This window comes from Bos grunniens, chromosome 3 (genome assembly GCF_055505025.1).
Source record: "Bos grunniens cultivar Pamir isolate PY7600 chromosome 3, Bosgru_T2T1.0, whole genome shotgun sequence".
Lineage (NCBI taxonomy): Eukaryota > Metazoa > Chordata > Mammalia > Artiodactyla > Bovidae > Bos > Bos grunniens.
The window spans coordinates 78,475,984-78,500,851 of record NC_141167.1 but is presented as its reverse complement, the minus strand read 5'-3'; the positions used below and the strand labels follow the sequence as shown (position 1 = coordinate 78,500,851).

At 39.5% G+C, this 24,868-nt stretch overlaps 1 protein-coding gene across 19 annotated transcripts in view; it reads right to left on the bottom strand.

Annotated features, from left to right (window-relative positions):
- The window catches only part of CDC14A (cell division cycle 14A), a 210,689-nt gene that overhangs the window by 85,966 nt on the left and 99,855 nt on the right, over nucleotides 1-24,868 (bottom strand). For all 19 annotated transcript variants that reach the window (XM_086391454.1, XM_086391462.1, XM_086391465.1 and 16 more), the window contains 2 exons: nucleotides 14,487-14,553; nucleotides 11,298-11,360 (listed from right to left, as the gene is read on the bottom strand). In XM_086391454.1, coding sequence (XP_086247580.1) covers nucleotides 11,298-11,360; nucleotides 14,487-14,553 — 130 coding nt within the window. The remainder of the gene's footprint in view (nucleotides 1-11,297; nucleotides 11,361-14,486; nucleotides 14,554-24,868) is intronic.

Here is a 24,868-nt window from a genome sequence, read left to right as displayed (position 1 = left end):
CCTCATATGTCAGATGTTCAACAAATATTCCTGCCCTTGACCTGAGGTAACACACTGAGAGAGAAGAGTCCTGACAAACTTTATTTTCAAGGTATATACAAAAGGGCAATATTGGGCATTTACCCCACCTGATCATTTGACAATTTACTTATTAAACTGCAATGAAGAATGACATAGTCAACCTGGGGACAGTCTCTGTTCATATATTAAACTAAACTGACATTACATGCTAGCCCTGATTGAAGATTACAATATCTAGCAATCTGTGTTGCAAATAAGTGGTTTTTTTAAAAAAAGAAAATAACAACTCACTCTTGCTTCATAGATTGGCTGGTAATGAAAAAAAAGAAATGTCATTTCAAGAAGTTGCCTATCGTAATCAATAAATTTTCTCCCTGGAGTGTCACTACAAAATCAAAGTGGATTCTTAATATGTCTTGCTCATTTGCCATTGAAAAGTAGTTAGTTTTAACAGATAATATAAAATATCTTGAAATGTGTTATACTCCTGCTTTTAGAACTCATTCGCTCATTTATTCATTAGTTCTTTCACTTCATAAACATTTAATGACAGCCCACTATAAGTATTCTGTGCTACTGGGTTACTTATTGATACAAAAATGAGTGAGACACGGTTCTTGACTTCAAGTACCCAGAGTGCAGGGATGTCACAGGTGTGTAAACAGAGCATCACACAAGGCTGTGTGAGAAGAGCTCCCATCGAGTTAAGAATGACTTTGTTGTTTTTGTTGTTGTTTTGCAGTTGCTAAGTCGTATCCAACTCCTTGGGATTCCATGTACTCCAGCATGTCAGGCTCCTCTGTCCTCCACTATCTCCTGGAGTTTGCTCAAATTCACGTCCATTGAGTCAGTGATGTTATCTAAACATCTCATCCTCTGCCACCCCCTTTCTCCTCCTGCCCTCTATCTCTCGCAGCATTAGGGTCTTTTCCAATGAGTCGGTTCTTTGCATCAGGTGGCCAAAGTATCGGCGCATGAGCATCAGTCCTTCCAATGAATATGCAGGGTTAATTTCCTTCAGGATTGACTGGTTTGATCTCCTTGCCGTCCAAGGCTTAAGACATGCAAATAGATAAATATTGTGTGCAGGGGAGAAAAGGTCACAAGGAGGAGGAACAGGAAACAAGAACATGTGTGAAGGCACAAAAGTATGCAGAAACACTGCCACCCAGGAAGCTATGCAGACTGGGTGTGAGGAGGAAGGCAAAAGGACAAACGGGGAAGATGGCAAAGCCCATGCCCAGAGGGCTTTCTGTGCTGCACTCAGGGGCATGCGTTTCCTCCACACTCTACCTGAGGGTAGAGCCCATGGAGGACTTAAAGCAGGGGAGTGATATAAGCAGACTTAATTTCTAAAACATGGTCTCTGAGAGTGATGTGGAGACTTGATGGAAGACACCCAAGACCAAGAAAATCCCAGCCAGTCCCAAGCATTCAGAATCTACTGACACTTTCTCACAGTCCCCAGATGGGCTCCATTGCAATGCGGCCAAGAAAATGTGAAATCACTTTCTAGAAGAGGCGATGATAGCAATAACTATGACTTATGAATTGCTAGAGTCTCAGAAGCAAAACTTTCCACATTCAGCCTGTCATAGATCAGCGAGAAATGCTGCATAGACAATCTGACAATCATAAAGAGGGAAGTGTGTAGGAAGGGTCAAACATGATAACACCTGCAGAATGAGGCACAAGAATACATGGAATGTATGACAGCAGCTGATAAGAACAAAGTCTCTAAACCCACCCATGGAGAAACGAAATTACAGGGCACCTTCTGAAAAAAAATATTGGCCTAGCAAATATACTGAGCAAACAGGAAGTACTTGATAAATGTCTGTTCAATAAATTAACTGAAAAGCTACCAAATTGAAGCCATAAAGAGTGTGATGCAGCTTCTTGGTTCTCATATATCAAACATTGACCTGCATACCTTATTTCTGTAGAACAAAGCCTCCGAATCAGTTTAACAGAATGGAGTTGCCTGGGCTGGGGCTGGGGCAGCCTGGGATCCCAGGCCAGTCGCCGAAAGCTGTGAACTATGATCACACAGTGCTGATCAAATACAGTCACATTTTCCACATGTGCCGTGACCAGAGAAAACAAGAGGAAGCCCTGTACTGTGACTCTACTCAGATCAGCAGGAGCCAGCCTGCCTGTCATCAGGCCTGCCGAAGCCAAACCCAGCTCCACCCACCTCCATCAAGTAACCCGTGGTAAAGAAACGCCCCAGGTTTGCCAGCACATAAAAGCACCAGATCAAGTTAATAATTACTTGATATTCTGGGAAATATCCTCATATTGATAAAATTATTTCATAGAAAGCATTTTTTCTCAAAATAAAGGGATGACTTACGGAGGAAAAACATAATGGCAGAAAGGAAATAGCTCAAAGAAAGAAGTCAAAGCAATCTTTTAGCTTTTGAAGTAGGTTTTACATTAACTTGAAGCTCTTCAGTTCAGTTCAGTCGCTCAGTCGTGTCCGACTCTTTGCGACCCCATGAATCGCAGCACGCCAGGCCTCCCTGTCCATCACCAACTCCCGGAGTTCACTCAGACTCACGTCCATCAAGTCAGTGATGCCATCCAGCCATCTCATCCTCTGTTGTCCCCTTCTCCTGCTCCCAATCCCTCCCAGCATCAGAGTCTTTTCCAATGGGTCAACTCTTCGCATGAGGTGGCCAAAGTACTGGAGTTTCAGCTTTAGCATCATTCCTTCCAAAGAAATCCCAGGGCTGATCTCCTTCAGAATGGACTGGTTGGATCTCCTTGCAGTCCAAGGGACTCTCAAGAGTCTTCTCCAAGTAGCTGATCCCAAAAAGATATTTAAAGCAGCTCCTCAAAGTTGCATAGGCCAAATTCTAGATGCAGTCATAAATGTAAGGCACACTGATGAGGCAACTCCAAATGCTGCCATGGAAGCTCCATTTCTTTGCATTTCTCTCTCTCTCCCCTCCCCACAACTAGAAATAGGGTGCTGCTCTGTGAGCCATCTGTGTATGCCCAACAAAGGGACATCAACAATATAGCAAGCCTTCTCGTAAGTAGTGGAAAGTCCCATCTTGTTTAGGGGACAATCAAAATAAGAAACTAAAGATGTAATTCAATTTCTCTTTGATGAATAACAACTGCTTAAGAGGGCATCATTAGTGAGCAGTGGTATTTAAACAAGGTCTTACTCAGTAAGGATAGTTCCCCACAAAGGAACAGAAGTTGACCGAAGGCAGATTCTGTATGTGGGTGTTATTTCAGGGTCTTACAAACAGAATATTTTCCTATACTTTGAATATTTACTAAGCTTTACTGCTAGAGAGGATACACATCCTCACGTACCTGAAAGAAAGTGAAAGTGAAGTCGCTCAGTTGTGTCTGACTCTTTGCAACCCCATGGGCTGTAGCCCACCAGGCTCCTCCGTCCATGGGATTCTCCAGGCAAGAGTACTGGAGTGGGTTACCATTTCCTTCTCCAGGGGATCTTCCCGATCCAGGGATTGAACCCAGGTCTCCTGCGTTGCAGGCAGACGCTTTAACCTTTGAGCCACCAGGGAAGCCCCTCACATACCTACAGATACATAATTTGAATACTCATTCATCTTCACTGTTTTTCCCTAGAGTTAAAGGTCTATTTTAATTTTTCAAATAAACTTATTGATGGTTAGATTTCAAAGGAGTGACTGTTCTTAGTTCTCAAGTTCTTGGAGAATACCTTAAGAAACCTGTTGGAAAAGGGGACACTGATTCTTAGCAGAAGTTTTTGGGGCCTCATGTTGCAGTTACTTTTTCGATCCTCCCAGCATAGCTCCAAGAATATATCTATTTGATCAGTGCAAATATGATCAAAAATATAGTTCCACAACAGCTTGGCAAAGGACCTAAAGAGACCATATTTTAGAAAATACTTTTGTTTATCAATAATTTATACAATGGACTATTTGTAAGTCATAGAAAAATAATGTAACAGCCTGAGATATCTTAGTCCAAACCTTCTAAATAGAATAGAGCCTTGAAATTAATTCTTACGTGAAAAATTAAAACACTTGAAGCTGCAAGATGTAACCTGTTCCGTTATCCTAGGTTTCATGTCATTTATGATGGTTCATTGGCAAGCCTGTCCTTGAAGAATCTGCACTTTAGCTATGTCTGGCTACCAAGCACTTGAAATGTAGCTGGTCCAAACTGAGATGTGCCTCAGTATAAACTACACACTGGGTTTCAAAGGCTCAATTCAAAATTAGAAATATAAAATACTTCATTAATAATTGTTACATTGATTATATACCAAAATATTATTTCTGGTACAGTGCATTAAAGAAAACACATTATTGCAATTAATTTCATTGTATCTTTTTACTTTTTAAAATGCAGCTACTAGCTTTTTGAATATATATATTACATACACAAATATGATTCTCATATTTCTATTGGACAGCACTGCTCTAGACCCTTTTGCAGAATGAGCAGAGTAGTTCCTATGCTCTGCTGACCTTGTCATGAACATTAAAAGAAGCATTCTTATCACAAGACTCTTTTAGGATTTCCCTGGTGGTACAGTGGATAGGTATTCACCTCCAATGCAGGGAACATGGGTTTGATCCCTGGTCCAGGAAGATTCCACATGCTGAGGGGCTACTCAGCCCATGTGCCACAACTACTGGGCCTGACTGAGTGCTGCAAACTGAAGCCCACGCCCGTGCTCCACAAGAGAAGCCAGCACAAGGAGAGGTCCACATGCAGCAGCAAAGAGTAACCCCCACTCACCGCAACTAGAGAAGGCCCGCGCACAGCAACGAAGCCCGGCACGGCCAAAAATACATAAATAAATAACAGACTCCCTTTTAATCTCACATAGAACTGCTATATCATCAATTTAAGCTTTTTCTTGAGTCAAATATTAAATGAGGTTTAGTCAAGAAGTGCCTTTGGAACCTTTAATTTGCACATTTCCTTATCATCTAAGACTTACATTCTCATAATTTGCTATCAATAATAACACTTTTACTTTGAAAACTATAGACTTCGTTGGAATACTGACTTTGTTAGAGCTAATGAAGTATATGAACTTAGCTATTCCACGAGTTCACCAAATGTCCAGACTCACTAAAGTAGAGCAAACAGTGGAACAAGTTATAACAAAAAACGATTGGGCCCACAGATTGTCAGGAAGAGTTCCTTTATTTATCCACTTGTTTCTTAAGCAGCATTTATGAAATGCCCCCTACCTGCTGATCACACATCTACTTCTGATTTTTTATTTTATAGGCTTTATGATAGAATAGACAAATCATTCTCTAAAAGGAAGTTATTTGATGGAAAACTTTTCAAGTGTTCACCAACTGCCTCCTCTCCTCCCATTACCTGGCTGATGGTCGTTGTTATTCATTCAGGTTAAGATGTGATCACATTCTTATCAGATTTTTAGTTAGTTGGTTGCGTGCTTTTCAAAAATAAAGTTAAACTATGTTTAGGGTTTTCAATAGCTTTTTCAACTAACTCTCAACATCACCATCAAAGTTTTAAAAAAGAGAAAGGAGTAAGTAAATCATCAACTAGTTTTCTCTCTTTATTGTGGTAGGTCTTTGTCCTCCTCCCTCTCTAACCTCCACCCCAATCTCTCCTTTCATTGAAATGGCTCCAGTTGTTTTGCCATGTATTTTTCTCCAGGTTCATATACATGGGACAGAGATGCAGGTTTGGGGGAGACTTGAAACTTATCTAACGTGGAGGCCCATTTCAAAAAAAGAATACAAAATGATGAACACAAAAATGGATTCCATGTAAATGGGGACCTATACAATTTAAACTTCACTCGCTTCATAGGAAATTACTGATACCTTTGCTCATATAATACAGATAGACAGATATATGTACAAGGTGGAGGCGGGTCTTGTTATTGTTTGTTTAAAAAAATAGAAGGTTATAAGCACTCTTCCGTATCAACTTTTTCCAATCAATATATAATAGAAATCATTCACGAAAAGTGGCATAGCTCAAGTCAATTTCTTTAAATCACTACATAACATTCCATGGTGTATCTGTACTATAAGTCATTTATTCAACCTTCCCCCTTAAAATGCAATCGTTTCGTTCCCAATTCTTTGTGGGATGGGGGTGGGTAGTAGGATTCTTTTTTTTTTCGACACTACTATTGGGTGCACCAAAAAGTTCATTTGGGTTTTTCTGTACCATCGTATGGAAAAACCCAAACAAACTTTTTGGCCAACCCAATAAAAATGCCACAATAACAAAGTTTTTACAATTTAAGAAGAAGAAATTCTTTGGAGATTTTTAATAAATTGTACTACATGTATTAGTTTAGGGAGAAATGGCAGTTTTATGAGGTTAAATCTTTTTATCCAAGAACACAGGACACATTTTCCATTTAATCATGTACAGTCCACAAGGAATTTACAATCTAGTAAGGAAAATAAAGCTTTTATGCAAATAGCCATAATATAAGAAAAATGGAAAGCACAAATCTTGACACATGAAATAGAGGGGGAGAGAATATTGTAAAGGGTGAGAGCTGATCTGTGTAGGATTTTACACACATGAGAGGAAAATGTTAAAGGTGACGGGTATTTGGAGAAAACAAGCTCAGCCAGGGTGCAGAGACATTCAAGAAACAATAAATAAGCAGCCCAGAAGGGCTGGAACACAGAGTGCACAGACTGAAGAAACAGGAGACGGGCCAGCAAGGTGGGCTGGACTGCATCCAAAGCTAACAATGCCAGGACAGGGGAATTTATCCTCATTTCAGCCAAGTAATGGGAGCGGCAGCCAGTGTGGGGACAAGACAAGGCAAGAACTCTGTTTTAAGACCATTCAGTGAAGTGTGTGAAAGACCAAGGGGTGAAGGGCCTGGGCTTCTTAAAGAGCAGTTATAATTGTCTACCAGAGAGGACACAACACCTGAGCCAGGGGAAGGAAATGAGAACACAGAGGAAGACAGAGACGAAACACACCCCAGGGGCCCTAGCAACGGTAACTCAAATAGTCAACAGATTATGGAGGGGAAAAAGTGATGTTTTCAGTCTTGAGCCTGGGTGAACAGTAGAAGAGTGATGCCATTCACACAGATGAACAAAGCCAAAGCCCAAGTTTGGGTGAAAGATGATTAGTTTCTTCTCAGATGTGTCAAACGTAACATGTAAGCAGGATATCCGAACAGATACATCCTGACCTAGAGACCAGAATGTGAGGGCTACCCTTGTCCTCCTAGTGAAAGTGAAAGTAGCTCAGTCGTGTCTGTTTGTGAAGCCAAGGACTATACAGTCCGTGGAATTCTCTAGGCCAGAATACTGGAGTGGGTAGCCTTTGCTTTCTCCAGGGGATCTTCCCAGCCCAGGGATCAAACCCAGGTTTCCCACATTGCAGGTGGATTCTTTACCAGCTGAGCCACCAGGGAAGCCCTGCTAAGAAGAGTGATAAATGTTATAACCCTGGAGAACCTTGACAGAACAGCTCATTTTCACGAATGGTCAACCTACTCAGAGTCTACTGGTGTCTCATATTTCAGGAAAAGTTGACTACTTCTAGGTAGGTGCCCAATATGCTACTGGAAATCAGTGGAGAAATAACTCCAGAAAGAATGAAGGGACAGAACCAAAGCAAAAACAACATCATCCAGTTGTGGATGTGACTGGTGATAGAAGCAAGGTCCGATGCTGTAAAGAGCAGTATTGCATAGGAACCTGGAATGTTAGGTCCATGAATCAAGGCAAATTGGAAGTGGTCAAACAGGAGACAGCAAGAGTGAACATCGACATTCTAGGAATCAGCGAACTAAGATGGACTGGAATGGGTGGATTTAACTCAGATGACCATTATATCTACTACTGTGGGCAGGAATCCCTTAGAAGAAATGGAGTAGCCATCATGGTCAACAAAAGAATCCGAAATGCAGTACTTGGATGCAATCTCAAAAACAACAGAATGATCTCTGTTCATTTCCAAGGCAAACCATTCAATATCACGCCAATCCAAGTCAATGCCCCAACCAGTAATGCTGAAGAAGCTGAAGCTGAATGGTTCTCTGAAGACCTATAAGACCTTTTAGAACTAACACCTAAAGAAGATGTCCTTTTCATTATAGGGGACTGGAATGCAAAAGTAGGAACTCAAGAAACACCTGGAGTAACAGGCAAATTTGGCCTTGGAGTATGGAATGAAGCAGGGTAAAGGCTAACAGAGTTCTGCCAAGAGAACACACTGGTCATAGCAAACACCCTCTTCCAACAACACAAGAGAAGACTCTACACATGAACATCACCAGATGGTCAACACTGAAAGCATACTAATTATATTCTCTGCAGCCAAAGATGGAGAAGCTCTATACAGTCAGCAAAAACAAGACTGGGAGCTGACTGTGGCTCAGATCATGAACACCTTATTGCCAAATTCAGACTTAATTTGAAGAAAGTGGGGAGAACCACTAGACCATACAGGTATACCCTAAATCAAATCCTTTATGATTATACAGTGGAAGTGAGAAATAGATTTAAGGGACTAGATCTGATAGACAGAGTGCCTGATGAACTATGGATGAAGGTTCATGACACTGTACAGGAGACAGGGATCAAGACCATCCCCAAGAAAAAGAAATGCAAAAAAGCAAAATGGCTGTCTGAGGAAGCCTTACAAATAGCTATGAAAAGAAGAGAAGCGAAAAGCAAAGGAAAAAAGGAAAGATATAAGCATCTGAATGCAGAGTTCCAAAGAATAGCAAGGAGAGATAAGAAAGCCTTCTTCAGCAATCAATGCAAAGAAATAGAGGAAAACAACAGAATGGGAAAGACTAGAGATCTCTTCAAGAAAATTAAAGATACCAATGGAACATTTCATGCATAGTTGGGCTCCATAAAGGACAGAAATGGTAGGGACCTAACAGAAGCAGAAGATATTAAGAAGAGGTGGCAAGAATACACAGAAGAACTGTACAAAAAAGATCTTCATGACCCAGATAATCATGATGGTGTGATCACTCACCTAGAGCCAGACATCCTGGAATGCGAGATCAAGTGGGCCTTAGGAAGCATCACTACAAACAAAGCTAGTGGAGGTGATAGAATTCCAGTTGAGCTATTTCAAATCCTAAAAGATGATACTGTGAAAGTGTTGCACTCAATATGTCAGCAAATTTGGAAAACTCAGCAGTGGCCACAGGATTGGAAAAGGTCAGTTTTCATTCCAATCCCAAAGAAAGGCACTGCCAAAGAATGCTCAAACTATTGCACAATTGCACTCATCTCACACGCTAGTAAAGTAATGCTCAAAATTCTCCAAGCCAGGCATCAGCAATACGTGAACTGTGAACTTCCAGATGTTCAAGCTGGTTTTAGAAAAGGCAGAGGAACCAGAGATCAAATTGCCAACATCTGCTGGATCATGGAAAAAGCAAGAGAGTTCCAGAAAAACATCTATTTCTGCTTTATTGACTATGCCAAATCCTTTAACTGTGTGGATCACAATAAACTGGGGAAAATTCTGAAAGAGATGGGAATACCAGACCACCGGACCTGCCTCTTGAGAAATCTGTATGCAGGTCAGGAAGCAACAGTTAGAACTGGACATGGAACAACCGACTGGTTCCAAATAGGGAAAGGAGTACGTCAAGGCTGTATATTGTCACCCTGTTTATTTAACTTATATGCAGAGTACATCATGAGAAATGCTGGGCTGGATGAAGCACAAGCTTGATCAAGATTGCTGGGAGAAATATCAATAACCTCAGATATGCAGATGACACCACCCTTATGGCAGAAAGTGAAGAAGAACTAAAGAGCCTCTTCATGAAAGTCAAAGAGGAGAGTGAGAAAGTTGGCTTAAAGCTCAACATTCAGAAAACGAAGATCGTGGCATCCAGTCCCATCACTTCATGGTAAATAGATGGGAAACAGTGTAAACAGTGGCTGACTTTATTTTTGGGGGCTCCAAAGTCACTGCAGATGGTGATTGCAGCCATGAAAGTTATGACCAACCTAGACAACATATTAAAAAGTAGAGACATTACTTTGCCAACAAAGGTCTGTCTAGTCAAGGCTATGGTTTTTCCAGTGGTCATGTATGGATGTGAGAGTTGGACTATAAAGAAAGCTGAATGCTGAAGAACTGATGCTTTTGAACTGTGGTATTGGAGAATACTCTTGAGAGTCCCTTGGACTGCAAGGAGATCCAACCAGTCCATCCTAAAGGAGATCAGTCCTGGATGTTCATTGGAAGGACTGATGTTGAAGCTGAAGCTCCAATACTTTGGCCACCCAATGCAAAGAGCTGACTCATTTGAAAAGACCCTCATGCTGGAAAAGATTCAAGGTGGGACGCCAGAGGATGAGATGGTTGGATGGCATCACTGATTCAATGGACATGAGTTTGGGTAAACTCCAGGAGTTGGTGATGGACAGGGCGGCCTGGAGTGCTACAGTTCATATGGTCACAAAGAGTCAGACACAACTGAGTGACTGAAGTGAACTGAACTGAAGACTCCTCTACTAACCTGGAAGTGCTCTTTCCTAACACCTCCTTATAGCACAGTGTAACTTGGACAGCCTTTGCCTAAACTGCCTTGCTGAGCAGGCAAGATAACTATTCAAAAACTTTGTAATAGTGTGTGTGTCTGTGTTTAGTCACTCAGTCATGTTAGACTCTTTGCAACTGCATGGACTGTAGCCTGCCAGTCTTCTCTGTCCGTGGTATTTTTCAGGCAAGAATACTAAAGTGGATTGCTATTTCTTCCTCCAGGGGATCTTCCCAACCCCTCTTCTGCATCTCACAAATTGCAAGCAGATTCTTTATGGCTGAGCCACTAGGGGAACCCTTTGTTATGATCCCATGGTAAAAAAAAAAAATTCAACCAACTCTCAGAACTGAGTACATTCAGCCACCTTTCAAATCAAGATATACACAATCAAAAATATTACAAGACACAAATCTGGTTTTGTTTTAATCAAAACCCAGATTTTTAAATAAAAGTAACATGATTTTACTACCAAATTATACTTTTAAATTGTTTTTTCTTATAAACTAAAGGTTCAAAGTAACTGTCAATAAAGGTTTGATGAAAGAATATAGAGAGACATGGTATTTTCCTAACTAAAATTTTGATAACTCCTAGTTCAAAGGCAATAATCAAAGCTGAAAGGATGAAGCTGACAACTATAGAAAACTGCAGAATGCTTTTATTTAGCAGTCAATCAATTTGTAATACCTGAGTGCTAGGAATAAAAGAACAATTTAATCAATGTGAAATTATAGCTTCCAAAAAATTAAAATGTACAAACCTCATAATGTTCATATTCATCCACATCAAATGTCTCAAAGTCAAAAAATCCATGTTGTAATCCCTAAAAGCAGAATTTGAATTAGTTTTTCATGTGAAATTGATAACGACTTCTAGGCATTTCTGGAATTCCTGCTCACAAATGATTCTGCCTGACCTGAAGGAGAAAATTTGAAACTTTCAATTCGTAATACATATCTAGAAACCATCTAACATACATAATTTTGCTTTGGGGCTGTCTTTGGGACTAAACACTTAGAAAAATATGAAAATATGTCCCACACAATATGCTTCTTGAGTTCTAATACACATTAGTTTTTAATTAAAATTATTCATATATATTAAATGGATCATACTATAAATGTATAGTTAAAACCTATTGGGAACTGTGCAATTAATTCATACTTAACTATAACAGAATATATAATTGTGATTAAATTTTCAGCTGGAAGAAAAATCAGTTATTCTCAGGTTTTTTTCCTTTTTATCATTAATGAGATATTTGGTAAAAAGGGAGTTTTTACTTAATAGGCCCTTATTTGTTCCTAAAGTCTACAATGAGAGAATTTGTTTTACAGTGTTAGTTTTTGAAAGAGTAAAAATGTACTTGACTACTCTTACAATTTAGAAGGAAGAATTGATCTTTTAACAACAAAGAAAATTTTCATACTTCTTTTTTATAACCAATGATTTAGAATTTAAAAGTATCTGGCTTATTCAGACATAATATTTTGAAGAGGTGTCTTTTGTTTTATAAGTCATGAAGCTATACAAATTACCTTAGAATACAAAATCAGTTACTTTTAAAAGTTACATGATCAAGTCATTAAAAATACAAGAATCTCTTAAGCCAAGTTTAGTACATCTATCTTTGAAAATACCTTAGAGACCGGTGTTTTCCAAAATGTAGAACACCTGCACTTAAGGTAATTTATATTTAAAATACAGACCCCTGGGCCCCATCGCAGAACTATGAAATCAGGTTTTTTGAGGGTGGGATCATCGTTTTTTAAATGCCTTCCTAAGTGACTCTGACAACACTGGTTCAGACAACCTCTACAGGACAAGCAGAACAACCTATCTCAATTATTTCACCTTTAAACAAAGCAACTTACTTCATCTTCATGTACCATTCCAGACAAAACAGTGAGAATACATGCCCTGAACTACCACTTTGCTTCCTCTTTTTTTAAAGAGTGTTTGTGTTTGTGTATGCCTCTATGTGTAGTTCACACATATACAACCTGTGCTTATAATGATGCCAATACATCAAAATCAGAAAGATATGCTTTCTAAAAAGGCAAAAATGTGGACATACTCTGCCTTCATAGGAGATACAGTACTCACTGCCACAAAAATAGTCTGAGAGTGTGTGTGTGTGTGTGTGGGCATGTGCACACGCTCGATCATGCCCAACTCTTTTCGATCCCCTGGACTGTAGCCCACCTCACCCCAGAGGATCTTCCTGACCCAGGATCAAACCTGTGTTTCTTGAGTCTCCTACATGGGCAGGTGGATTCTTTACAACTGCGCCACCTGGGAAGCCCCATATAAGAGCATTCAGAGAGGCAATGTGTCCCAGTTACTTAGAGACATGTGGAACAATCAATCAGATCCTCTAAATCTCATTTACATTTGGGTAAAATAAACCCCAGCATTTAATGAAACAAGAAATTTACAGAAGACCTTATTAATGAACAAAGTCATGTCCTCCTTTTACATGAGCAAGGATGTCATAAATGTCTGTATCAAGTTATCAGTTACCATAACAACAGGAGGGATACTCCAGTGTGAACTCTTCTTCAATTTCATATGTATTATAAAAGAAACAGCTTGTACCAGATGGCAGGATAAGCAATAATAATAATAGTGACCATAAATAAATTACCCTTCTCCATTGAGTCATATTTTTTAAATGCTACAATTCTGGATTGTATACTGGGTGAAATATACATAAGGGTTCTTGTGTTATTGGAAGTGTGGGTTGGTGATGTTATTCGCAGGAGATAGGCTAGGTTATCTTGATAGTTTTTAAGTGAAACGAAAAATGTTTGAAAACCATTTTAAAGTTTTACAGAGTTTAAGTTCATTTTAAAATGAAATAACAAAATCAAAAACAAACATACGGAAAACAAGTACATATTTTACCATAGCAATTTTCTCAACTTAAAATAAGGCAAAAGCAATGTTATACTGCATCAGAGAAAAGAATCTAGAACAAAGCTCACTACTGATACTATATTTACACGATGACCCTTGCCAATGGGTTATGAAATACATACATTCCTGGCTGGTAAAAGTCATGGCTGTATGTTCGAGATGCAATGATGTACTCTGAAGCTTCTTTAGAATTCACAGCATAACATGCATGACTGAGACTGTAAATCAATGTTGCTAAAACATATTCCAAAGTTCTCAACAGTCTTTTGGATTAACTTCTCCACAACGTATATAAATAACTCCGTAACTATGGCTGTAAACTTTAGATGCGTCGGATCACACAGACAGCAGGGCACCGCTCCCAGAGTTCATGGTCCAGTTGCTATTGGATGAGGTCTGAGCATCCGCATCTCTGCACAAGTTCCCACACTGGGACAACCATGGGTTTATGACATACCCAGATAAGATACTAGAAGGAACTCCAGACTGATATGGAAATCTGAGTTAGAAGAAGCCCTAATAACTCCCTGTGGCCCTGAGAGTGACTTAACCTCTCTGGGGTTGTTTCCTCATCTGTAAAAGTGAGATAATAATATCTAACCTGCTGACTACTTCCTGGGTATGTAATACTATCCAATGAGAAAAGCAAGGTGGGAATGTTCTCCACACTGACAGAGGAGAGTTGTGGCTTAGATGACTTCCTGCCTCTCTCACACCAAGATCTAGCTTGATAAGGAAGCTGAGCAGGTGACAGAGCAAGGTCACGGCAATGGCAGCAGGTAGAAATGCTAACACAAATAGTTTAAATGAGAAAGGGAGACCCCTTCCGCGTCTATAAGAAGAGTTATCCCCCAGAACACCTCCCCTGTTGGCCCTGTGGTCTGTATTTTGCAGATCAACCATCGTTCAAGTAGAAAGCCACCTTCTTACTACCCCCTCTCCCTTCTCTCCAACAACAAAGATAGCAACTCCACTCCTTTTTCATATTGTTAAATTACGATGGCAGCTACAGCAAGGAAATTGTTATTACCTTTCTGATTCCCTGCAAACAGTCAAGGATGGTGAGATTGTAAGTGCAATTTCCAAAGGAAGCATCCCTATGAAGACAAAAGAAAAGTAACATTAAAGACATGCATTTTGAATACTCAAAATAATATGTCAGTTGGATACATGCTTGTTTGGTTTCACAGCTGTCAACATGGTAAACTTATATAACACATCAGATCCTACTAATTAACTACTCCTACAGCTTAACTCAAGCGCTTCTGAAATTGCTTGAATCCAACAAGCTGAGTTAAGAGAGAGCAGATTTAGGAACCAGAGCTCTGTGATCAGATTGCCTTCAAATTCCAACTCTGCCACATATTGGCTGGGAGCTCAAGCCAATTTTACCTCTATCTGTTTTGCTTTCCTGATTTGTGAAATGAAGTTACTAATTTAATATTCACAGAACTGTTGTTGGATTTCATTAAAAAAAATAATGTCCTTCCTATAGTGCCTAGCACAAAGGAACCACTCAATAAGTATTATGACTATTATCAACAATGAGTGTTTCATTAAGTAAAACATGCATCATCATGAGAGGTAATCAGAAAGAGAAATAACCATCTGGCAGGAATACGGCAAAGTGGTGAAAGTGAAAGTCATTCAGTTGTGTCTGACTCTCTGCAACCCTATGGACTGTAGCCCACCAGGCTCCTCTGTCCATGGGGATTCTCCAGGCAAGAATACTGGACTGGGTAGCCATTCCCTTCTCCAGGAGATCTTCCCAACTCAGGAATCAAACCTGAGTCTCCTGCATTACAAGCAGATTCTTTACCATCTGAGCCATCAGGAAAGCCCATATGGCAAATACAAACATAAAAGTTTAAGGGGGACAATGTATTCAGGTCAATAAAACCTGGCAGTTACTTTCACAGATTAAATGCCACCACTTCCATTCTGCTCCCCTACCCCCACCTTCATCCCCACAAAAAATGCTAAGGAAAATGCCATCCTGCTTCCAAACAATCTCCTCTCGGGTTCTAGGAAAAGTGGAGACCTACTGCATCGAAAACTGAGTGCTTCATCCTTTATTTAAGTTTTTAGAGCAACTTAGCAGGCCTTCTTTAGGCAACATAAAACTCTAGTATCAAGTTCAGGTCAGTTAGCAGAACTGGCATTGGAGCTTTAACACTAACAATGTTCCAAGGTGTCCAAGGCAAGAAACTTGACCTCAAGGCTCTCAGTAGCTTGGCCCAGCCTCCACTGCTGACCTGAATGAACAGAGCTGTCAGGCACCTGCCAATCACAAAGTCAAATGTACCACACAAAGTGGGGGGCCCAGCGGGGAACACCACAGAAGACACTTCATGGGGAGAAAATGACTCTTTAAGGTTTTAACACATAATTAACATAGAACTAAGTCTTGTATCACAACCAGTCAAGGGAACTTGAACCGATGGCTGCTAAGCCGCGAACTGAAATGCAACATCAACATCACTGAGTTTCAGCATCCTGATAACTTAATTTAAAAACAGTAGGTTATCTTAAGCAAGGCAGCCTAACAGAAATGTTAAAGTCCTGAAACTTCAAAGTTAACCTATGTTAAGGAAGGGTTATTCTAGGTATTTCATCCTGATTTAAAGAGTTCTTTTTCAATGCTATCTGAACACATAGGGAAAAAAAAAAAAGCCCCCTTTTCAAATATCTTGTAAAGACATAAATCATATATTAAGAAGCAAATTTTAATGGATTAAGCTAGTGAAAGTAGTAGCTATGGATCTAAGAAAAAATACTAATTTATATAAATAACAACACATTCCTTTGTAGGAATGTGTCTTTTTAGGACAAGGTTCAGAACCTTTTGTTTGTCATGGACCCCTGCAGCATTCTCATGAAGCCTGTGGATCCCTCTTTTCAGAATGTTTTCAAATGAATAAAATACATAGAACTGATAAAAGACAAATGTAATTAAATGTAAAGTTATCAAAACATAACAAAAACAAATACATAATACAATACTTAATTATGTACAATACCATTCTTAACATATTAGTAGTAGGTCTGATTATAGTTTTAAAGGAGTGAACATAAATATCTTAAGATATACACAACAGCTGTAATGGGATATTAAAATGTCTATAGTTTCTATTGTGAAAAAGTCACTTGAATTGCTAATACTACTATAGTTTATTATTTACAACATTTATATTGAGTTACCAAAAAGTTCGTTCAGGTTTTACTGCTGTTACATCTTTTGGAAAAATTATCTTACAGAAAAATCCAAACAAACTTTTCAGCCAACCCAGTTGTTGAATTTAATCTTATAAATTGGGACTTCCCAGGTGGTTCAGTGGTAAAGAATCCACCTGCCAATGCAGGAGACACTGGCATTCAATCCCTGGGACAGGAAGATCCCCTGGAGGAGGAAATGGCAATCCATTCGAATATTCTCGCCCAGAAAATCCCACGAACACAAGAGCCTGGTAGGTGGTTCATGGGGTCACAAAGAGCTGGACACGACTGAGCAACTGAACACACGCACATTATCTTATAAGGTTAGTGAAAATAAAGAATTTTTGTCATCTAAATTCACTGATCCTCTGAATTCTCTCCACAAACACTAGATCAAAAACTACTGCTTTGGTAAAGAAAAGAAAAGCTCAGCATTTAAAAAAGATAGAAGAAATTATAAGAATTGAAGGTGCCCCTTACTTCTTCAAGTATACCTTCCCACCTAGACTCAGCTAAACAAATGCACAAATATAGGTTATCAGACAAGCTCCAAATCCAGTCTTTCTTACTGTCTGCAAAGCATGGTGAGATTATGATGATATCTCTTGTCCTAGCACAGCCAGTCTCTACCAACAACTGAAAAGACAACTCTAGTGATGTGGTGATCAAACATGTAGACTTGAGAGTGAAGGGAGAGTTAATAGGCCATCTGACGAAATTAGGATAGAAGGCAGTCACAGCAAGCTAGAAAGACAGGCAGACATTTAATATAATAAGGATGCAATAAAATTAAGTCACATCCTCAGGACTGGGGGAAGTTGATGACATACCTTTTTTACCAAAACTTACTATGCTGGGTAATTTAGACACATTAACACATTTAATCCTCATGAAGGCAGAAAGCTGCCCTCGTAACTAGGCAAGAGAAAAATGGCTTATTAATGGCACCTGGCACATACACAGTCAAAGGAGAGCAACCATAAAAGTGAAGGGACACAGAGACATGTTACACATTCTCTGTGGGAAAAAGAGAGAGAAAATGATAAAGGTGACAATAAATTTTGTATCTACCAAAACCCCACCAGAAGGAGAATTCTAAAGGGCTTTTTAACATGGAATCCAACAAGGTCAGGGAGATGAGAGCAGACAACATCAATAAAATTCTGAAAGCTGGAAATCAGATAAATGCGTGACAATAATTTAGAAGACTAAGAAAACTGAATACTAAGGTAACAGTGGAAAAATCAGCATCGACCCAATCAATACCAGATAATTCACAAAAGGTTCAGGAAGCGACGGCACTGGGTTCTTCAGGCAGTGAGGATGAAGGGCTAAAATAAGTTGGAAAGTACCCTTAAGAAGCTGAAAGATTTTACTCGATAAAAGAAATATTTTTTATTTAAATATACTTATTTTTAATCAGAGAACAATTGCTTTACAATATTGCGTTGGTTTCTGCTATACACTAACATGAATCAGCCATACGTATACATATGTCCCCACCTTCTGGAACCTCTCTCCCACCTCCCACCTCATCCCCTCTAGTTGTCACAGAGCACCTGATTTGAGCTCCCTGCATCATACATCAAATTTCCCCAGGTTATCTAATTTTATATATGGTAATAAATATGTTTCAATGCTACTCTCTCAATAGGTCCCAATGTCTCCTCCCCCATTGTGTCTACAAGTCATATTATCTCCCGTTTTATAAATAAATCTTTCCTGTTGAGTTTTCTCAACCACCCGATGTAGTCAGCAGCATCTAAAAATAAAATGGTTGGTCCTGGAAGGCAGCAAGATACCTGACCCACACAACGTTCAAGTTTGAATTGGAAGATGACTTGCAAGGAATATTTTCCACCTACATTGTTGTGTGAAATGGAGGTGAAGTTTAGGAATACATCAGGCTTTAGTAAACTCAAAAGTTCCTCCCACTCTGAAACTGCATAATTATTCAACACAATGGATGATTTCTTTCCTTTCTATATCTCTCTCTTGGACCCCTCCCAATAGAATTTTAACATTTTTCAGGTTCCTACCATTTTTAAAATAAAAAATTTTCTTGACTTCAACCACTACCCTCTCTTTGGCTTCCTCTTTAAAATAAGACTTCTCTGAAAAATTACTCATCTCACTGCTACCACTTTCTCTTCTCTCACATCTTAACCAACTCTGTTTCTACCCTCATCCATGCCAAGAACATGTCTCACTAAGGTCACCAATGATCTCCTTACTGCTAAACCCAGGTGAAATTCTTGTAATGAAATAAAATTGATCATTTTAGCCTTTCTAAAGTACACAACTTAGTGATTTTCAGTGTTTTCGTAATGTGATTTTTAGTATAGTCACAAATCACAATTTCAGTACAGTCACAATTCAATAAGGAAGGCTGAGCGCTGAACAATTGATGCTTTTGAACTGTGGTGTTAGAGTAGACTCTTGAGAGTCCCTGCACTGCAAGGAGATCAAACCAGTCAATCCTAAAGGAAATCAACCCTAAACATTCATTGGAAGGACTGATGCTGAAGCTGAAGTTCCAATATTTTGGCCACCTGATGGGAAGAACTGACTCATTAGAAAAGACCCTGATGCTGGGAAAGATAGAAGGCAGGAGGAGAAGGGGACAACAGAGGATGAGATGGTTGGATGGCATCACCGACTTGATGGATACAAGTTTGAGCAAACTCCAGGAGATGGTGAAGAATAGGGAAGCCTGGTGTGCTGTAGTCCATGGGGTTGCAAAGAGTCGGACACAACTGAGTGGCTGAACAACAGTTCACACCACTGACTTCAAACCATTTTTGTCACCCCAGAAAGAAACTATACCCATTTGTAGTAACTCTTCATTCCATCTCCCCCCACTCTCCATCCCTGACAATCACTAATCTATTTTCTCTCTCTCTGGATTTGCTTATTCTAAATCCAGAGAAGATTCTGCAAGCATCATTTTATTTACTATTAATATGTCAGGAACAGGTAATTCCCTCTGAATATTCTCTTCATTGTTTCTGGATTCTACCCCTCTCAACACTACTCCATCCCAATGTCCTGTGCAAAGTCATTCTTCACCTCCCGTCTCCTCAAGGTTCAACTCCAGACTCAGATTCTTCATACTCCATACTTTCCCCCAAGCCTGGGCACTCTCAACTTTAATGTCATCAGCATCAGCACCGCCAATATGGCTTCTTAGAACACAGAATGCTGGACCCCATCCGAGTTTCAGATTCAGCAGGTCTGGGGAAGGGGCTGAGACTGTCCATTTCTAACAAGTTTCCAGGTGCTATCAGTGCTTCTGGTAGGAGGGACCACATTTTGAGGATCACTGCCCTATACTCATTGACATAAGTTACCATCTACCTGCCAATAAGCTTTAAGAGCTTCTCTCTAGCACTGATTCCTTAAAACTCCAAGATGGTACAGCCAACCACATACATGACGTTTCCATTTGGGCATCTTAAGGTATCTTATGGGCTTTTCTGGTGGCTCAGAATCTGAGCTCACAATCTCAGATTCTGGTAAAGAATCTACCTACAATGCAGGAGACCCAGGTCCCATCCCTGGGTTGGGAAGATCCCCTAGAGAAGGAAATGGCAACCCACTCCAGTACTCTTGCCTGGAGAATTCCATGGATGGAGGAGTCTGGTGGGCTACAGTCCATGGGGTCTCACTGTGTAAGAAGAATCTCCTGAATATGCCCCACCCCAAAATAGTAGCAACAATACCCTGGCCCTCCAACCCTAATTCAGTAAAAGATACAGCTTCCATAATCACTCAAGCTAGCACCCAGAAGTCCTTCCATCTCTCTCATTTCCGTATTCTACTGTGCTCTGCCTTGTTGCTTTTCCCTCCTAAGCATCTCTTGAATGCACTTACTTCTCCTCAGTTCTGCTAACTCTCAGGCAGTACCTCTCATGCAGACAAGAGCCTCCCCATGTCCACTCCTTGCCTTTCTATTGAGTATTCTTCATGGCAGCCAGAGTGATAGCTTGAAAAGGCAAGTCTGCTCCTGTTACTCTTGTGCTGTCACCCGTCACTGATTCCCACTGCTCTCTGAAGGGAAGGTTCAAATCCTAAAATAGATGCAAGGCCTGTGATACCCGGGCCTGCCTGCCCCTCCGGTCTCTCCCTCATTTCACTCTCCCTTCTCACTCTCTGAGCCCATCACAATGCCCTTCCCTGAGCTCCTTGGAGAGGCACTCAGCTCCCACCACAGAACCTTTGCTTCTCAGGTCACATGTTCTCCAATCGCCTGTGCCTAGGTTACCCTACTCACCCTTCAGCTCCCAGTTCATAGATCACTTGTCTCAGGAGGAAAAACCTCCAGCCCCACTCTCTGGCTAGATCAGGTCCCCAACATTTTTCCCCCCACTGGACTTAACTACAGTTTGACATTATATCCTGATGTGTTCATTTGATTCTCTGCCTCTCAATATATAAGAGTCACGTAGAAGACAGCCATCTATATGTTTATTACTCCCTAATTGTCTCCTTAGTACCTATTACAGTGCCTGGTATGAAACAAACAATAAATGTTTGTCAGTAAGTGTTTAAATTAAAGAAGCTTGGGAGATCATCCCAAGAAAATGTTGTATAATATCCTACAGCCACTTTTGCTATCTCAAGGGCCTAACACTTCAATTCTCATTAACAAGAAGAGCTTTCTTTGCATTAACCCAAAATTCTTTTGTCCATTGATATCATCCTCTGTTCTCTTTGTCAAAGAGTATTGATTGAAAAAAGCTAAAAGCAATGATGTTCAAAGTAGTTTTCTTTTGTCAAGTGGTATTAAACACACTTTTATTTTAAATCAGATACTTTAAAGAGGTTATAGGGAGCTTTTAGGATTTAAATCACTATACCAATGTGCTACAAAGTTTTATACTCCCACAGTTTTTGTTGCAGTTATGGTTCCCATTTGTTTAACTCCTGATTTGCTTTTTTACTCAATCATTCATGCATTCATTTATATTTATTGAGCCAAATAGTTCCTGAGTTGAATAAGAGGACACGTGTTTTTCCACCTTCCTCACAAAGGACCACTGAAAGCCTACAGAGATCAACCACAGAAAAAAGCTTGCACGACCTATGCTGCCTGGGAAAACTATGGCTCTAAACCTTATCTACCATGACAGTTATACCATAAATTGCATTACTCACTTAAACAGGTAAACACAAGGATGCTCTTTATTCAGGAGGAGGTAATACCCCAAACACCCAGGACTTCTAATCATTCAGCTTTGCTGAAGAAGAAATCATGGGTCTATAACCCCCAATACAGAAGACTAACATTAGGACCAATCTAGAGACATCCAAATACAAATTCAGCTCAGCCTCATGCTTGACCATCCACATTCTATCCACCTCGGCAATTCTATCTTTCTAAATGTGACTTCTGGCATAATAGTCAACTGAACCATAAAACTATTATGAAGTTATCATAAAAAATCCCTGGCAGTCAATAAATATTTGCTGAATAAAAAACTAAATGTATGAATATTTTAATAGATGAAACAACTGGGATTTTTACTTATTTTCATATTTTTACATTTATTTTACAGAGAAGTAGTAGCAGCAAAATTAAAGAAAACCAGAATCAACATCCACAAAGACAAAGAGGAAGGACTTGATTGTCCTAGAGCTATCTTTTTACAGACTCTCAAGAGTCAACTGTTAGATAATCAAAAATTTTGAGAGCCCAAATCAGCCTTGGTGGGAATATTTACACCACAGAAATCAGCAAATGCTCTTTACTTAAAGAGCTGGTTTACCAGCACACCACTGCCTGCAACCTGTGAATCTAAGAAATCACTCAGAATGAAGCAACCCTGCAAATGGTAATAATAAGCAGATGAAACCAGAGATGAAAGAACATATTTACACAAAATAGTAAGAAAACATTTCTGGTAATGAAGTTGTTTGAAGAAAAAAATGAAAAACAGAGTTGCATGGTTTACAATGTGGAGATTCCATTAAAGAATAAAAAAGAGCTATAGCAAATGGACTAAGAAATAACAGAAATGCCTCCTTTATATGTCTTGATTCTATGATTCTCTGCAAATCCTCTGGATAGCAAGTAGCTACAAGGTAGGCAAATATCTGCAGAGCAGTGGGTTAGAAAGGATCTCAAAGGTCATCTGAGCACTGTTCCAACCACCGAACTGAATCCCATCTGCACAACCAGCACAAGATCACAAGCTTCCTAAGGACAGAGAATGTGTTCTTTATGCTGTATGCCCAGAGTCTAGTACAGTATTGCACACATTACTATGCTGTGGCTGTTGTATGAATGAATGAATGACCATTACCAGGAGACCATTCAACATATGCCCGAACAACTCTAAGTGGCTGGGAACTACTGACATTTCAAAGTAAAAATTATATAAAACAATCTGTAATCATCAACTATATACAGTCACAAAAATGTAATCTAGATCATAGTTTTCCAACAGAAATATAATGCAATAGAGAGCCACATGTGTAATTTTAATTTTTACATACCCATACTAAAGTAAAAAGAAATAAATGACATCAATTTCAATAATATATTTTGTTTAATCCAGTCTGAAATATTATCAGTTCAGAACATAATCAACATAATTATAAGATATTTTACTTTTTTATACTAAGTCTTTGAAATCTAATGTGTGTTTGGTAGTCTTACAGTCTATTTCAGTTTGGACTAAACAAATTGCAAGTGCTGAATAGTACATGTAGGTTGTAGCTACTGTTCTAGGCCATTCAGCTCTAGACTAATTTGTATGGATACCTGGGAATTAGGCAATGTACTAAATACTTTATACAACTGTCCAAAGTACACCTGGCTTTCAGTCTCTGAACACATCTGTGACATATATGTACCAGGTCCCTAGAAAAGAATAAGCCAATTGTTTAATATTATCTAATACCTATAAGATAAAAATATATTTGATAAGAACCAGTGGGGAGGACAAAGCTATTTCCCACTTGAAAACAAAATCAAATGGCTTCATGGGGCAGAGCCAAAAATTGAGCACAACCAGTACCTAACAAAAAAATGCGACACAGAATCTCTTCTTTTCAGATTTAACATAAAGCTATACACTAATCATTTTTGCTTATCTAAAGAAACAGAGATATGTAAAAATTCACTTCTAAATCATGGTGTAAAAGGTCATATAAATCAGCAAAACAGAATCTGTCTAGAAGTAGCAATAACAGGCACCAGCAAGAGACCAAGAGCTGTGCTCTGGGCTTTTTATCAATATCTGAGTGTCCCCCATTTAACCACATTTAACTTTGCTTAAAGACAAAAATACTAGTAAATTGTCTTTGACTCCACTATTGAAAATAAGTGCTTCATATATGAGGCATTCAACAAAATACCTATGCTCATTAAGGCAAATGACTGCAAACTATTCCAAAGCACTTTCATCAACCAAGGCTGGCTATTGGAAAAGTACTATAAAGAGTACAAAAAATTTGGCACTTACCCGACTACAGAAAGTTTGGTACCCTGATCCGAAACCATAAAAACAGGAATAACAAAAAAAGTAATCTGAGCCAGTTTTCACAACTCAAACTATTGAAGCACTGCCATGTTTCAAAAGAAAAAAAAAAAAAAAAAGATATAACTCACTTCCTTCTGTGTATTTAGTGGGTCATACAGACCTTGACAGTTGTTTCTGTTTTCAGATTCTGAATAGTGGTGCTTATTTACCACTGTCACAAGAAAACCTGATAAATCTGCTTTTCATGGTGGTCCAAGTTACTCAATACACCCCAGCTGTAGAGAATAGATTCAACAGTCTGGACAGAATAATCTATTCTCTTCTATTTTCAAGACTCAGGAAACGAGCCCATCCTCACTATTCAAAACTAAGGCAGGGGCTTCCCTGGTGCTTCCGTGGTAAAGAATCCGCCCCACCAATACAGGAGACACAAGTTCAAACCCCGATCTGAGAAGATCCCGCCTGCTGAGGAACAACTAAGCCTGTGAGCCACAACTGTTGAGCCTGTGAGCCTGCTCCAGAGCCTGGGAGCAACACCTACTGAAGCCCGCATGCCCCAGAGTCAGCGCTCAGCAACAGAAGCCACCCCAGGGAGAAGCCCTCGAACCACAACTGAGAGTAGCCCCTGCTCACCACAACTAGGAAAAAAAAAACCCATGAAGCAACGAAGAGCCAGCACAGCCAAAAATAAATAAATAAAATTATTTTT